The sequence below is a fragment of the Lampetra fluviatilis genome, chromosome 31 (genome assembly GCF_964198595.1).
Source record: "Lampetra fluviatilis chromosome 31, kcLamFluv1.1, whole genome shotgun sequence".
Classification (NCBI taxonomy): Eukaryota; Metazoa; Chordata; class Hyperoartia; order Petromyzontiformes; family Petromyzontidae; genus Lampetra; species Lampetra fluviatilis.
This window is the reverse complement of record NC_136305.1, coordinates 2,962,138-2,977,277: the sequence shown is the minus strand read 5'-3', so window position 1 is coordinate 2,977,277 and position 15,140 is coordinate 2,962,138. Positions and strand designations below refer to the sequence as shown.

At 44.3% G+C, this 15,140-nt stretch overlaps 1 protein-coding gene across 1 annotated transcript; it reads left to right on the top strand.

Moving 5' to 3' along the window:
* The first annotated feature begins 2,459 nt into the window (after nucleotides 1–2,459).
* On the top strand, nucleotides 2,460–14,469 carry ODAD4 (outer dynein arm docking complex subunit 4). Its single transcript, XM_078870881.1, has 13 exons — nucleotides 2,460–2,856; nucleotides 4,168–4,299; nucleotides 5,214–5,367; nucleotides 6,081–6,142; nucleotides 6,553–6,712; nucleotides 6,942–7,169; nucleotides 8,180–8,280; nucleotides 9,399–9,505; nucleotides 10,158–10,244; nucleotides 10,654–10,850; nucleotides 11,836–11,936; nucleotides 12,637–12,721; nucleotides 13,441–14,469. Exons 1-13 carry the CDS (start codon nucleotides 2,734–2,736, stop codon nucleotides 13,794–13,796), a joined length of 1,893 nt encoding a protein of 630 aa, XP_078727007.1. The 5' UTR covers nucleotides 2,460–2,733; the 3' UTR covers nucleotides 13,797–14,469.
* The last annotated feature ends 671 nt before the right edge of the window (nucleotides 14,470–15,140 follow it).

Here is a 15,140-nt window from a genome sequence, read left to right as displayed (position 1 = left end):
ACTTTACCGAAAAAACCTAAGAGTATGATTCCTTGCAGTCACGAAAGCTTAAAATCTAGAATTTTGTGGGAACTGTCTATTATTTACTGAGATTATTTTTCAAACGTGTGTAAGGTTGCTTCGTTAGATACGTTTGCAACTGCATGGTTTGGTTTTTTTTGCGAGTTGTTTAGTTTGTGGGGGTGGGGAGGAATGGGGTGCACGGTGTGAGTTTGTTTTTTGTGGCGATGGTTTATGTTGGCACGGTCAAAATCAATTCGCAACTTTATACAAATCACTTCATTTGATTTGGGATACATTTTCATGTTAAGCTTGACTACAGCACTGTCTTATTTTTATTTACTGCAATTGTTTAGCAACAAAATGTAAGTAGTTTGTTTATCAAATTCACTCTATAGGTGAAATTATTAACAGTCATTGCTCATACTGGTAGGAACCTCCTGGTTACACCAGCCCACAGGGGATTATTGTGTCCGTCCGTCGTGCAGGGAGGGGCTAGATGGGGAGGGAGGGGCTGGGTGGGGAGGGGAGGGTGGGGCTGGGTGGGGAGGGGCTGGGTGGGGAGGGGAGGGTGGGGAGGGGCTGGGTGGGGAGGGGTGGGGCTGGGTGGGGTGGGGCTGGATGGGGAGGGGAGGGAGGGGCTGTTTGGGGGGAGGGAGGGAAGGGGCTGGGTGGGGAGGGGCTGGTCACCCCGTGGTGCCCTTATAAAACTCAACGTTTAACCTACTCACGCCGGCTTGTGCCCGCCCTCACAGTCGGGCATATTTGCGGAATACACCACGCCGCCGTTGACCCTGGCCATTGACCGAGCAACTCAACGTTCCTATCAGCTCTCTCCGCAGGAATGTGTTGAATAATAAGAAAATACAGTGTTAACTACGATAGTTCTTGACTTACAAACGCAGTATGTTCCTGAAACCCCTTCATAAGTCGATTTGTTTGTATCTCGGAATTTCATGCTTAATTGTATAGTACATAGGTCAGTATTAAAAATGTGTTATGTTTCAACAAAGGGAAGCACTGTTAAACTCATGAATCGTAAATAGAACCGAAAGTTCGCAAGTCGGATGGTTACAAATAATAACGTCTCATGGAGGTTCGTTCGTATTTACAGATGTTTGTGAGTCGGACGTTCGCGTCTCGGTGACTGCCCATATTGAGTTTTGTAAAAAAAAAATACGTTTTAACAATATTCCAACGTACTCCTCTCAATTATACATATTTCCTAATGGTTGTTACGTATGTACATTCACATTAGTGCACTGGGTAACAATAAATTCAAAATAGGTCATACAAATATAGGGTATGTAAGTGTAATTATTGTACAATCATTGTAATTCACAATTCTGCAATGCAAATTACTTGGAGCAGTTTCCTTCACCTGGCACTCATCAGCACGCCAGATAATCATTTGCAAAATACATTTCAGTCTGCTAATTATCGGTCAATAATTACAGTCAATAAAGACTGATTCTGATGGAGCACATGACCTGTAATGCAGCACTGTGAAGGCAAGGGTTGGTGGATTGCACAAATGTTGTGAAACTCCCTTCCCGTGTACATCGAGGTAGCCATACCCTGGCTTGCCAGGAGAAGGCAGCAAATCACGTGGTCTAATCGTCATCTGTTTCCATCTGCACGGGGATACAGTGTTGCTCCCTCGCGCGCGTGTGTATGTGTGTGCTCCGGTTTCCTCCCACTTGTATAAATACTCATCATTAATTGTTTGAAGATATCTTAAAATAAAAAAAACCCAAATGCATGACACTCTTGAACACGATTCCTGCGACAACGCTTGCGGCTTTCCTGGCTAAATAAGCAAAATATTACCGTATTATTACGGAGCCATCCATGCCCATGTTTGCTTGCTCCACCACACACACACCAAATTAAACACATTCCTGCGGAGGGAGCTGGTAGGAACGTTGGGTTGCTCGGTCAATGGCCAGGGTCAACGGCGGCGTGGTATATTCCGCAAATATGCCCGACTGTGAGGGCGGGCACAAGCCGGCGTGAGTAGGTTAAACGTTGAGTTTTATAAGGGCACCACGGGGTGACCAGCCCCTCCCCACCCAGCCCCACCCCTCCCACCCCCCACCCAGCCCCTCCCCACCCTCCCCTCCCCACCCAGCCCCTCCCCACCCTCCCCTCCCCACCCAGCCCCTCCCCGCCCCTCCCCACCCCTCCCACCCCCCACCCAGCCCCACCCTCCCTATCCAGCCCCTCCCCACCCTCCCCACCAGCCCCTCCCCACCCTCCCCATCCAGCCCCTCCCCACCCTCCACACCCAGCCCCTCCCCACCCTCCCCTCCCCACCCAGCCCCTCCCTCCCCACCCAGCCCCTCCCTGCACGACGGACGGACGAACACAATAATCCCCTGTGGGCTGGTGTAACCAGGAGGTTTCTACCAGTAACAAAAACTATTCATGTGGTGGTGTTGAAGGGCTGCTTTGGGACGCCTTCATCCCGTAGTGAATTGACCATGGCTGCTGATTGACCGTGACTGCGATAACGATGCGCGACATTAGAAACACAAACTCTTGTCGTTAACAGAAGCATTCTTGGCGCTGCACCCGTTGCTAGGATACGCGAGTACACAACCTGCCGGCCGATCAGCCGCCGCTTCACCACAACGGTCGTGGCGGCGAGCTGAGTTTTTATTCATATTTAGTGTTTAAAAACAAACTCCACGTTTATTTTTCTCACCATAAAAGTTACTCCAGCTTCGCGAGATGAACAGCGATGAAGAAGAGACTCCGGAAGGGCCCAAGAGCTCCTTCGCCACGTACCTGGCCGAGGGAGACAAGCTCTTCCAGAAGGGGGACTACACCCGGGCCATCGAGAGCTACAGCACGGTAACGTCTCCGACATGGCCATTGTGAGCCTCCGACATACACACACAGAGCACAGAGCCTCAGCCTGGGCTATAACCCAGGATCGCAGTGCCCTGGCATGGCTATTTAGAGCACTGCGACTCCGAACCGGCGCTGTTCTCCCTGTGGATCACAAGGCCGCAACAATGCCACGCTTTCTCTGCTTCACCCCAAGACAGGCCCAAGGTCGTTAGTTAGTCTTGAATGGGACGTCGTTTCAGCTCATGGACAACTTGGGCCGTCTTGGACGTCTGGCACATGGCACGTACGTCCCGGGCTCCAATCGTGATGTGGTGCTTTGGAGACGCCATTTCACCTTTCCAATGTCCCTCTGAGGGCTTTGATTAGAGAGGCTCATTCTGCCAGTTTCGTGGCGAGGTGCCTCCTGGTGGTCCCGTACTAAATATGTTCTTGTTGCAGTTTCCATAACAATTCCGTTTTTTTTCCCGGTGTGGGGTTGTTAGCCAGACGCCCAACCCTCAACCTGGAGGACCAGGGGTTTGTCCATTTCGTTTGTCCTCTACCCTTTGACCAGCAGTCCGGCATGGTTGGACCTGCTGGGAGCCTCAGGCTTCCGCCGGCTTTGCTCTCTGAGTCTGGAGGCACACAAGCTTATCTACAACGACAAGGCGACAACCCATGCGAGAAGCAGAACTAGCGCTTTGACACAATATCTCAGTGGCCTGACATGGCTTTATGAGCATTGTGACTCAGACTCAGGGCTATAACCCAAGATCTCAGTTTGCTGGCATCGCCATTATGAGCCTCTGATATAATGAGAGAGGAGAGCTTCAGTCTGGGTATGGGCTTGTACTCAGAGTCTTAAGTATCCTAAATATGGCCATTATGAACACCGTGAGAGATTCAGACCCAGGGCTATATGCAAGGATCTATCTCGGACGTGGCCATTATGAGCCTCTGAGAAAGGGAGAATTGTAGGCTCAATACCTGTTGGAATAAATAGTTCATATTGGCTGTCAGAGTTATAGTCCTGGGTTTCTCTTTCTCGGAGCAAATAAGGCTTGTTTTACAAATCTTTAAAATCCTTGGTTTTAACCTTGGAGTTCCATTCTAAGGGATGTCAGAGCCAATGATCCAGAACCTTTGAGATCTTGAGTTTAAGCCATAGGCTGGATGTCCCGCTGAATATCCCAGGTGGTTCATACTGGCCATGTGACAGCACTAGCTGTACCAACCCGATCAGGTAACTGTGTTTATGGAAAATAAACAGGTGAGACAGCTGCATTGAAGTTGTTTTCCTATTCCCGCGTCCTCCCCCGTGTGCTGGTACAGGCCCTCGATATACAGCCAAATGACAGGAACTGCCTGGTGGCCCGATCCAAGTGTTATCTGAAAATGGGTGATGCCCAGTACGCTCTCCGTGACGCAGAAGCATCACTAAAGGATGACAATCTGTTCTTTAAAGTAAGTCTAAACCTCACATCGTCAAACTATGTAATGTGACTGCGATCCAACACCTGCATTGCTGTAAAAAGTCAAGTAAAACAGGGTTTTGAAGCATTTAATGCAAAGTTATTATTTGTCTTTATTTTTCGATAAAAATCTGCATAGAATTACTCTACTATATCATGTATTGTGTTTCCATTTTACTAAGGGCTACTATTTGCAATTTACCAAGTATAAATTTCATTTTTGATTATTTCATGCTCCTCAGTCACTTTTGTGTGGCTTTCTTCACTCTCTTGCCTCTTTCTATTCATAATGGTTTCCAGAGTTCTTTGTATTCTATGTTTAGGTTGGCATTTTCATCTCTTTATATATATTATTTTCTTCAAAATGTAAATCGTAAAAGTATTAACCATGTCAGATGTGTTGACATCGTCATGAAAATAACCAATGCTAATGAACTAAAGTACATTATTGAGGAATCTAATAAGAAAACATGCAAAGTGGGACTATAAAAATGAATTAAACAAAATTCAGGTACCACAAGTTCACTAAAGAGAAAACATGCACCATTATCTTCCCACAACGACACTCATTCATGGAATTGGCCAAACATCCCAATGCATATTCATCTTTCTGGCATTTCCCCTGGTGCTCTTGCTCCATGGTTTCCTGTTCTGAGCTCCTACATGTCCACACCACATTCCTTCATATCCTGGGTTACCACTTTGCAACACTTTTCAGGGCTTGCCTCTCTCTCAGTCTTATTAAATTAAGGCCAGTGTGGAACAGTAGGCTAGACTTCTCTGTATTGGAGGCCCTTCTGCCATCAGTGGCATGAGAAGCCGTTGCAGTGCTACACCTCTACCTTTTACATTTGTTATTATGTGGACAGCTGATGAATTGCGTCGCCCATTTGTGCTTTGTGGCAGGGTCTGTTGTGGAAGGCGGAGGCACTGTATGCTATGGGCGACTTTGAATTTGCGCTTGTCTTTTATCATCGTGGCAACCGGATGAGACCCGAGCTGGAGGAGTTCCGCCTCGGAATCCAAAAGGCGCAGGAGGCCATCGACAACTCCGTCGGAAGTACGCACCCACCGTGTGCGGTCGCTCTCAGTACCAGCCTTAGCAGCCATCTCCTCAGGTCAAATGCAATCTGCGTGATCAGAGCTGCGACCACCCCAACACGAATTTGAGCTAGCAGCCTCCATTGCTTGCTTAGTGCCCCGCTCTTGCTACAGCGCCGTCTCTTACTATTAATGGGTGTGTTTACATCCTTTTTGGTTTGAATATTACGCATTTGTTTAATAGGATTCACTGAGAAAAAGTTACTCACATTTATTCATTTTGAGTATAACATTTGGATTTAAAGACCATATTTGATGAGTAACGCCTGAATGTGTATGAGAAAACATGCCCTAATCTACAGTATTCATACACGTTATTATAACTGTGTTCAATTCAAGAAAGATTTTCACGCTTACCTGCAATACTATCATTTGTGCTGTTAATCGCTGGCCACTTTGCATTATAGACCTTTGGGTCTACGTTCCAAAGCTTTATTTAACAAAATCGGCTATGAATGACATCTATATGATTCTTAAAATTTATATCATGTTGTGTCAGAGGTTGGCTCCATGAAAGTTAAGTTAAAAATTTCCTTAAGTTCCATTCTATATACGTATATTAAGGGCGTGTTTCACTTGTGCAACAAAGGTTATTGTGAATCAAATATTTAGCATCTTAATATATGAACCCATGGTTCCAATAACGAAATCCATTACTGTCTGTATACACAGGTCCTTCTTCCGTAAAGCTTGAAAACAAAGGAGATTTGTCATTCTTCTTCAAACCAGAGGAGGTACTGTAAAATAATTAATGATAAATCAACACAGGAATCTCTCCTTGCCCGAGAAGCGTTTTTTTATATTATAATGGCTCCATCATGTAAAACATCAGTCACAGCAGGGTGTATACAATTTTCTCCCGCGAAAATAATATTATTGTGGTTTTATGAAGGTATAATATTTGCTGTATAACTGCGTAGATTTTCCCAGTTGTGCTGTTTAGCTGTCCGATGTGTTTTTGGGTTCTATCTTGTATTGTTCGGCATAATGTTCGACGTTCCTGAAGAAGCTCTCAGCACGTGGAGCCAAAACGTTGGACACCATGTCGGACAACACACGATACAAACCAACGGTACATCAGAGAGCTGTTACTGTAACCACATTGTTCTGCTCCTACACCCCAACTGCTATGTCACGTGTACAGGGCAAGAAGGGCAAGGGACCGGCACGAGCAGGCAAGACCCAGCAGCAGAAGCAAGCAAGCGAGCGGGAGAACCGGTCACAAAGTAGCAAGACCCAGAGGCAGCTGCTGGGGGAGCTGTACAATGATCGTCAATATCTGCAGAGGCTCATGCAGGATCAGAGTATGCTGCCCAATGGACTAAGAACCACTGCACTATGCACATTGTGCAGGGAGACAAGTACCGTTTATCCATAACTAAACCACATTTTTTGAGCTCCAATCCCAAACTATTTAAGGAAGCTGATGCTTCATGTGCATATTGATAATTGCGTGCAGAAGACACAAACACTTTGTCACTGTACAGAGTAACTTTGCACAAACGTTGTGCGCGTGTTCTACCATTGCTGCAGACCTGATCAAGGGCAGCGTGGGTGGTGGGATGCGTGTCGAGGAGCTGATCCGCGAGGGCCTGGAGTACCTGGACACACGCACTGATTTCTGGCGGCAGCAGAAACCCATCTACGCACGTGTGCGCGACCGCAAGCTCATGCGGCAGAAGTGGAACCGGGGCCGCAATGGCCTATCCCCCAGTGACTCCATGCGCAGTGTCCTGGTCAGCCTGGAGGAAACTGACCAGAGTACGTAGCCTTATACATGCGAGAGGGCTCCCTTGCAGTCTTTAATTGTTTTACTAATGGCACCTTGTCAATCCACCCTGTGTTGGTCATGGGGATTGCTTATACGTGCTGTGTTGGTTATAGGGATTGTTTAACCATACCTCACCACACTGGTCTCAATATGGGTGGGTGGAGGGAGAGGCCAAATACCGGTTCAGATATTACTCTCCACTGTCATTATTCTTGGCTTGAATGGAACTCGTATCGACTGCTTCAGAGTGCAGTGGGCTAACCGCTGTACGATCACTCCACCCCCTGTGTGATCTTTAGTGGAACAAAACTATATACACCAGCACAGTCATTCTGTCGGTTATTTCATCTGTGCCAATTATTCCACCATGGGAAATGCCATACAAAGATTCGTGATCTTTTATAAAGTGGAATGTACATCATATTATTATAAGGATGGTTATTACTGTATTGATTTCAAAAGCTTTCTCATTGAAAATTGTGAAATGTGGTGTCTGGTCCATGATGCAGGTGCATAATGTTGAATTACTTTACTATTTTATTTGCCTGCATAAAGTGTCAAAACACTGCTATCTTGATTAATTGGTTAAATCAAATTATTTAGATTTTGGCACATTTGTAAACATAAACATAACTACGTTTTTACATAAATATGAAGAAAATTAACAATCGTGAAGGTGGAAATTATACTTACAAATGTTAAATAGTGCATGGATAATTTAAGTGCAGTACTGTTTAGGAATCATCCTCTTTTTGAGGTAGCTATCCTAGGAAATCTGTAAGTCTTCCCGGGACATTAAAACCCCTGTTTTTTTGTTTTCAGTTACATAATAATACACATTTCGAGACAATGCATTTACATTTAGTTCAACCCTCTTCTAGTCTTGTGAGATATTCTTCGTTCCATTTTTTTTTACCTCGGATGTGGCAACCCTGGGTACTTGCTAATACTTGCTCCATTGCAAAATGAAGGAGTCCACAATGCTTTGTGTGATGGACAGTGCTGGCTGATGGCAATGCAGAAGGCAGCCTACGCAAGGCACAGCAGACGCTGAAGGTGGTGGAGGGATGGTCCAGCAAGGAAGCTGCCAGCAAGATGCAGGTGGGTGGAGAGACACAGCCCTCTACATTGGCAGTGCTTTGTAAGCACTGGCAGAAATTACTTTATCACCCTTGGCATGACCAAGACGATTTAATATAATTTACAGCCCTATTTCAGTTCACTGCTGGATAAAGGCTTCCCCGCACTGTGGTTGTCATGATGGTTGTGTGATCACTTATCACCACACTGGTTAGTGCGGGTTGATGAAGTGGTGCACAGGACCGGTTCAGATATCACTCGCTGTTGACATTAACAATGGCAGCGAAGTTAACTTAGGTGCAGTGTGCTCACCACTGAACTACATCTCTCATCATAAACAAATATAGATGTAAATTTAGACTTAAAGCTTTCGTGACTGCAGGAATTTATATTCTTGGTTCTTTCGGTAAAGTCACGTAGATAGAAAACAAAAATGAAAATTAACAGCAAAAAAACCCACGACGTTTCAATCGCAACACAAGCGGTCTTCTTCAGGTGGAGAGAAAAGAGGGCAAACCTCCAAATGTAGCTGCTTATAAGGGCTCCAGAGTGAGTGGGCGGGGGAAAGGGCTGCGCGAGAGACAGGGGGAGAGAGAGGGGTGGGGTAGAGATGGGGGGAGGGAGGAATTGCACTTCGGTACACCTATCAGAAAATGGGGGGGGGGAAAGAATGGGGCAGAGACAGGGGTAAGAGGGGGGGGCAGAGATAGGAGGGAGGGGTAGAGACGGGAGGGGGGGGATTGAGACAGGAGGAGGGATGGGTAGAGATGGGAAGGGGGGAAATTGCACCTCGCTACGCCCATCCACACTGCTGACGGTAGAGGTTGACAAGGAAATACATTCAAATCATGATCCAAAGTGGTTGATGACATCTGAGTTTAAAACCGTTGTTTCAGTTGAAATCGTGTTTGTATATATGGATGGCTTCGTGAATGAACCATCGTCTTAGAGAAATACATTTCATGTGAGCCAGCCGCATTAAAGTAATGATCAGCTATGGCTGATCATTATTTAAATATAGATGTATGTATGAAAAATATTTTGTAAACTACATTTTTTAGCAATGCTCATTGTATCTAACAGTATTTGCCTAACAGTCTATATGCTAAATGCCGATCATTGTGTGTGTATGCGATCAGGTGCTCGGTAACCTGCACAGCAGCATGGGTAATGCTCAGCTCGAGCTTGGTCTGATGGAGGCTGCCCTCTCCAGCCACCAGAAGGACCTCAAGATCGCAAAGGAGCAGTACGATGTTGCACACGACCAACGATAGCCAGCCTCAGTGAACGTTTCAATCAAGGTTTAATTTGTCACTGAATGTGTACCAGGTCGCACATAGATTAGAGTAGGAGGCACACAACTATTAGCCACAACCAGTGGCCACAGCCGTAGAGCTATATATGATGTGGTGTAATAGGTGCGGAAACATTTTACACATCACTGAGACAGATAGAACCCGCTGAAATTAAAACCCCGCTTTTACATATGTCTATCTAGCCTATTGCCTGAGGACCCAAGTTGATTGTACACCCATTATAGACAATTTTTCCATGATTTACATGAAATCGTAGAAATCTCTGAAAAATAAATTTCCATTAGAGGGCAAACATAAACTGTGCTCATTAATGTGCTCACTTCCAAAGTGCATACTTAAAAAAAATACGAACAAACTCTAGAATACATTATAAAATAGAATTGATGTTGCATTGAGTACAATCACCATGGCCCCTAGGAATGTGAATGGAATGTATTCGTCATGCCGAATGTGTCCAAAAATATAGTCTCTCAACAGCTGATTTCGAATTATCCTCAAGTACCAGAGCAAATGGTATCCCTGTGGTTCACTTTGCTTGAATTTCGAATATTTCCAACTGCACACGTGCTTCCTTTTGAACAGTAACCTCGTGGAATCGAAATCGAGGGCGCTGGACAACATTGGGCGTGTGCACGCCCGATTTGGCAACTTCAAGGAGGCTGTCAAGGCGTAAGTGAATGTTTCTGTGCGTTTACTATTCATGCCCTCTGCTGGAATCTGTATGAAAGCATACATTCGCATAGATTGTGTAATGTTTTCCAACAAGTGTTTGTCTTTGGGAAAATTTAAGAATTAACATATTTGCAAATACTGTAGTTTTTTCCCCTGGCTTGTGTCTAAGTTTTGGCCAATCCTTAGGTTAATTTGGCCAGTTTTCAAGAGGGAAAGTCACTAATAGGAACACATCTTTATACCACAGGTTCGTTCATATTGTATCATCTTTTACTCGAGTTATAGCGTCCCTCCATTACGGAATGACGGAGAATGCTTATGCATTACTTTAGTTAATCTTAGTTAGAATGTGTAACAAATTGCAAAAGCAAGTGGCCGGACTTGTCCTGTGTTTGCGTGCGAGCAGCTGGGAGGAGAAGATCCCGTTAGTGCAGACCGAGTTGGAACGGGCCTGGCTCTTCCATGAGATTGGCCGCTGTCACCTAGAGCTGAGCCACTTCCGAGAGGCGCGAGGACACGGCCATACGGCCCTGACAGCTGCACGCGCCTCCGATGACGACGAGTGGCAGCTCAACGCATTCGTCCTGGTAGCGCAGGCGCAAAGTAAGCTGATCAGCTCGTGTATATGCAGACCCGCTTGTGATTACGGTGGTCGAGATATTAACTACCTCACCTGGTATGCCGGAGGCCATAGATTCAATCCCGACCCTGACGCCTGTATATTTGAAGTTTACGTGTCTCTCTTCCCTCCCGTGGCCGCGTGGATTTTTCTCCGGGTCCTCCAGTGTTTTGCTCCACATTCATAAAAATGCGTTTTAGAGTATTTGGCTGGTATAAATTTCCACGTGATAATCCACTTGGTTGAGCTATCATTTGTGGCAAGGTCGTTTCTGAAAAAGAGCTGTACAGCTCAGTAGGCCTTACCAGTAAAATAAAATAAAAAATATATTAAATACTCAAAGGACATCGAGATCTAAAATGCAGTAATAACGTCTATATTGCTCTCCAGTGTTTTCCAACTCAGAGGTGAGGGATGACTAATCCTGACTGGAAAGAACCGAGGTCTAAAAAAACATGGCTTTCTATACTATTGCGAATCTCATTGGATTTTAGACATTTCAAATGTTCTTCCAATTCCTATAATGTTAGGAGTTAAGAGCTGGGAACTGTTTTGTGAAATAAACAAAATTCCGGATAACATGATCCATACCTTAAGTCAAAAATGCAATTAATTTGTACGACGGATTGCACTTCTGTATGACAGCTTGCATATTTATATAAACTCGTTTTTTCATCTTCTTGGTTCTTTCGGTAAAGTCACGTAGAAGGGAAATAATAAAATAATAAAAATAAAATATAATTAAATAATTATCACGACATTTCAGCCACAACGCAAGCAGCCGTCCTCAGGTGAAGAACATGTCTGTCGGGAAGACAGCGTCTGAATGAAACACCACCAGGCTTGGAGCGTATATTTAAGCTGGCTGTATGCATATCTGGGGAGTTTGAATGTAAATATAACATATTCAATCTCTTTTGAAAGACGTTACAACATCCTGCTTGCATTGTAATTGTGATTTTTGAACAGTGAAACTGCGTGATTACAAGTCGGCAGTCAAGTATTTTGAAGATGCATTGGACAAAGCAACCTTGGTTAAGGATGCTGCTGCTGAAAGAGCCATTGCAGTGGTAGGCATCCACAATGCTGTATCCAGCAATGGGGGTTACATTAAGCGGACTGTATCCCTTCCTGCAGCACCGCTTGGCTGATTTATTTACATTCTTGGACAATTCAGCCACTCTCTGGCCAAACAGTACAATTGACCGCATGGATACCTTCTGTCCGCACACTCTGTTGCAAACATTAGGTGTGTTCAAAGATATATTTACCATACCAAGTTGTCTGCATGTATTGGTATATACATACAAAGATCCCCTGTATGGCCTATCTAGACTCTTGAAGTAAGAGTTGTTTGTGAGCACCTATTGAGGCCAGTGTAGCCCACGATTGTGTGGTGTGGCCAGGACGACGTCTGGCAACCTTTTTTTCTCCACATGCTACACAGATACTCATTAAAGGCTAAGTCAACCTAGGGGAGGTCTAGAACCAGTTCTAATATCACTTCCAGTGATGTTTGCAGTCCCTGTGAATCGAACTCGGGCAGTGTGCCATCACTCTAAAACATTACCACACACACACATCTGTCATCATGGAGCCAGTAGACAGACATGAGCCGAAAACATCCACACTTTATTTGATGCAGTCATGGATTTGTAATGCTTTCAATAATATACTGTATTGTGAAATCAAATAACAAAAACGCTTTCCTCGGTGAGTGTTGGTGCCTGCGGAATGTGTGTTTGGCTTTGATGCGATTTTATTTTGCAGGCTCTTGAGGAAGCAAAGTCCTTGTTGAACAAGCAACCCAAAGAGAGTTCATCAGAAGAGACAAAAAAACAGTCCATCATAGATGGTAACCCTCGAGTTCACACATTTTTTCTCAAGCCATTAGATATTGTATATACAGTATAAATAAAAAACAACGTGAATCTATTCCTCTGTGTGCAATGGTGTTGCTCTTTGGCAAAGTTCTAAGTGGTTAATAAACTTTTTTTCTGGACAATCAATGCCTGACGGTAGTGGCACACCCCTGTAAATCATTACTGTAGGCGAGGGTTGGTGGATTACACAAAGGTTGTGAAGCTCCCTTCCCGTGTGCATCGAGGCCACCATATCCTGGCTCACCAGGAGAAGGTACAGCAGGTGGATTAATATTACTCTCCATCAGTTTTCACTGGTACGGTGATAAAGTGTTACATACACCCCCTTGCATGCGTGAGCTTTCTTTGGGTACTCCTGTCTGCTCCCACATGCATAATCACTGATCAATAGAGTTGGTCAAACATCCCAACATGGGTCACAGAGCTTGGGCAATTGTTGGCACCGGTTCTGGCTGCCTTCCCGCTCATGTGTAGTTGCCCACACCTCTGCATCTGCCAAAACTTAATGTTATAAATTTGTAACTTTAACTGTTTTAATTGCAAGTATTTTGAATCAAACTCAGCAGCCCTAAATTCGTGCGTAAATGATTCAAACTAAAGAACAAACCTGGCTGCTGTATAGTATCAAAAGTAATGCCACACGGTGTTGTTGACGTGCTTGGTTGGCTCTGTTTGTGACTTGCCTTTGCAGAGGAGGAGGAAGAAGAAGAGAAAAGGGACGCTGAAGACATGGAGAAGGAAACGGGAGAGATAACGCGAGGGAAAGGCAATGCCTTTCTTGGTGGCAAGAAAGGCAGTGACAGGGGATCGAGCGAGAATGATGACAAAAACACAGACGAGGAGAGAGACAAAAAGAAAGGCACTAGGAGTGGTGATTCTGATGCCGATGAGTTGCAGAAGCCGAAGAGCGCTAAGGCTAAGCAAGAAGGCAGAGATGGAGGTAGACATGATGACTATCATGCGAAAGGTCACAACAAAGAGAAAGGTGGGGCTGGCGTGGGCAGTTCATCTGAAGACGAGACAGTGAAAGAAAGTGGCAGAAGTTAGGATAAACAGAAGGATGAATAGGATGATGATGTGTAGAGACTTCCTTTATTTATCCAAGCATTGGTATTTAGAGCCCTGGGCCTGTACAGGAAATGTGAAATTTTATTTAGTGACTGGTACAAAGATTTTAAGCAAGACCTACCTGTTCTTGGCAGTGCCTGATTCTATGAAAAAAAACTTGTGTAACACATCTGTTCACTGTTAGTTAATGACACTAAAGTAATAATATTATTTTAGCCCCGGATGGATTGCCCCCGTTGTTTTTTTGCGTGCTAATATTTAACCGAATAGTATATTGCAAAGTCACTTGAAATGTGCAATGGTGAACGCATCAAGTTTGGATAAAGTACACGAATTTTAAGCACGTACAAATAAGTAAACACACAAAATGTACTGTATACTATACAATGTTGTGGATTTATAGGTTCAGGCCAACACAGTAAAAATACAGCACTGTATTTAAAGCCAATTGTGTGTGTGTATATGTACACCGGAAATTAGACTCACCACAAGAACCCACTTGTACGGCTGTAAACCTTGTGACTAATCGGCAATTAACTGCACACATGGTCGGAGTGAGGTCACAGCAGCTATTTGAAGAATACATTAGTTAGCAGATATCTGAAACTACATCGAGGTAATATTAAAAAAAAACACGATTCTCTACCGTACTCCATTTCAAACTTGAAGAATGCTAGATAACACGTTGAAGACATGATTGCTTCATTTTAACACGTGGTAATCGTGAACATTCATTTAAGACCATATTAAAGAAACAAAATATGTTTTGATCTGGTATTTCAAGGTTTTTCAATTGGCAGCCATGAGCCAGATGGAGTCTGCGAAGGCTTTTGCATTGGCTCACCGACATTTTTACGATATATATTTTTTATTTTGATCAGGTAAGGCCCACTGAGCTATATAGCTTCTTTTTCAGAAGCGACCTGTTCACAAATGACGGCTCAACCAAGTGGCTTCGCATGTGTAAATGTATGGGAGCCAAATACTCTAATCCAGGGGTCCTCAAACTTTTCAAACAGGGGGCCAGTTCACTGTCCCTCAGACCGTTGGAGGGCCAGACTATAGTTAAAAAAAACTATGAACAAATTCCTCTGCACACTGCATATATCTTATTTTGAAGTGAAGAAACAAAACGAGAACAAATACAATATTTAAAATGAAGAACAAGTAAAGTTAAATCAACAAACTTGCCAGTATTTCAATGGGAACTATGGGCCTGCTGTTGGCTAATGAGATGGTCAATGTCCGGTTCCATATTTGTCACTGCTAGTCGTAACAAGTTATGCAAGTGTGCATCCGTTAGTCTAGATCTGGTTGGAGATT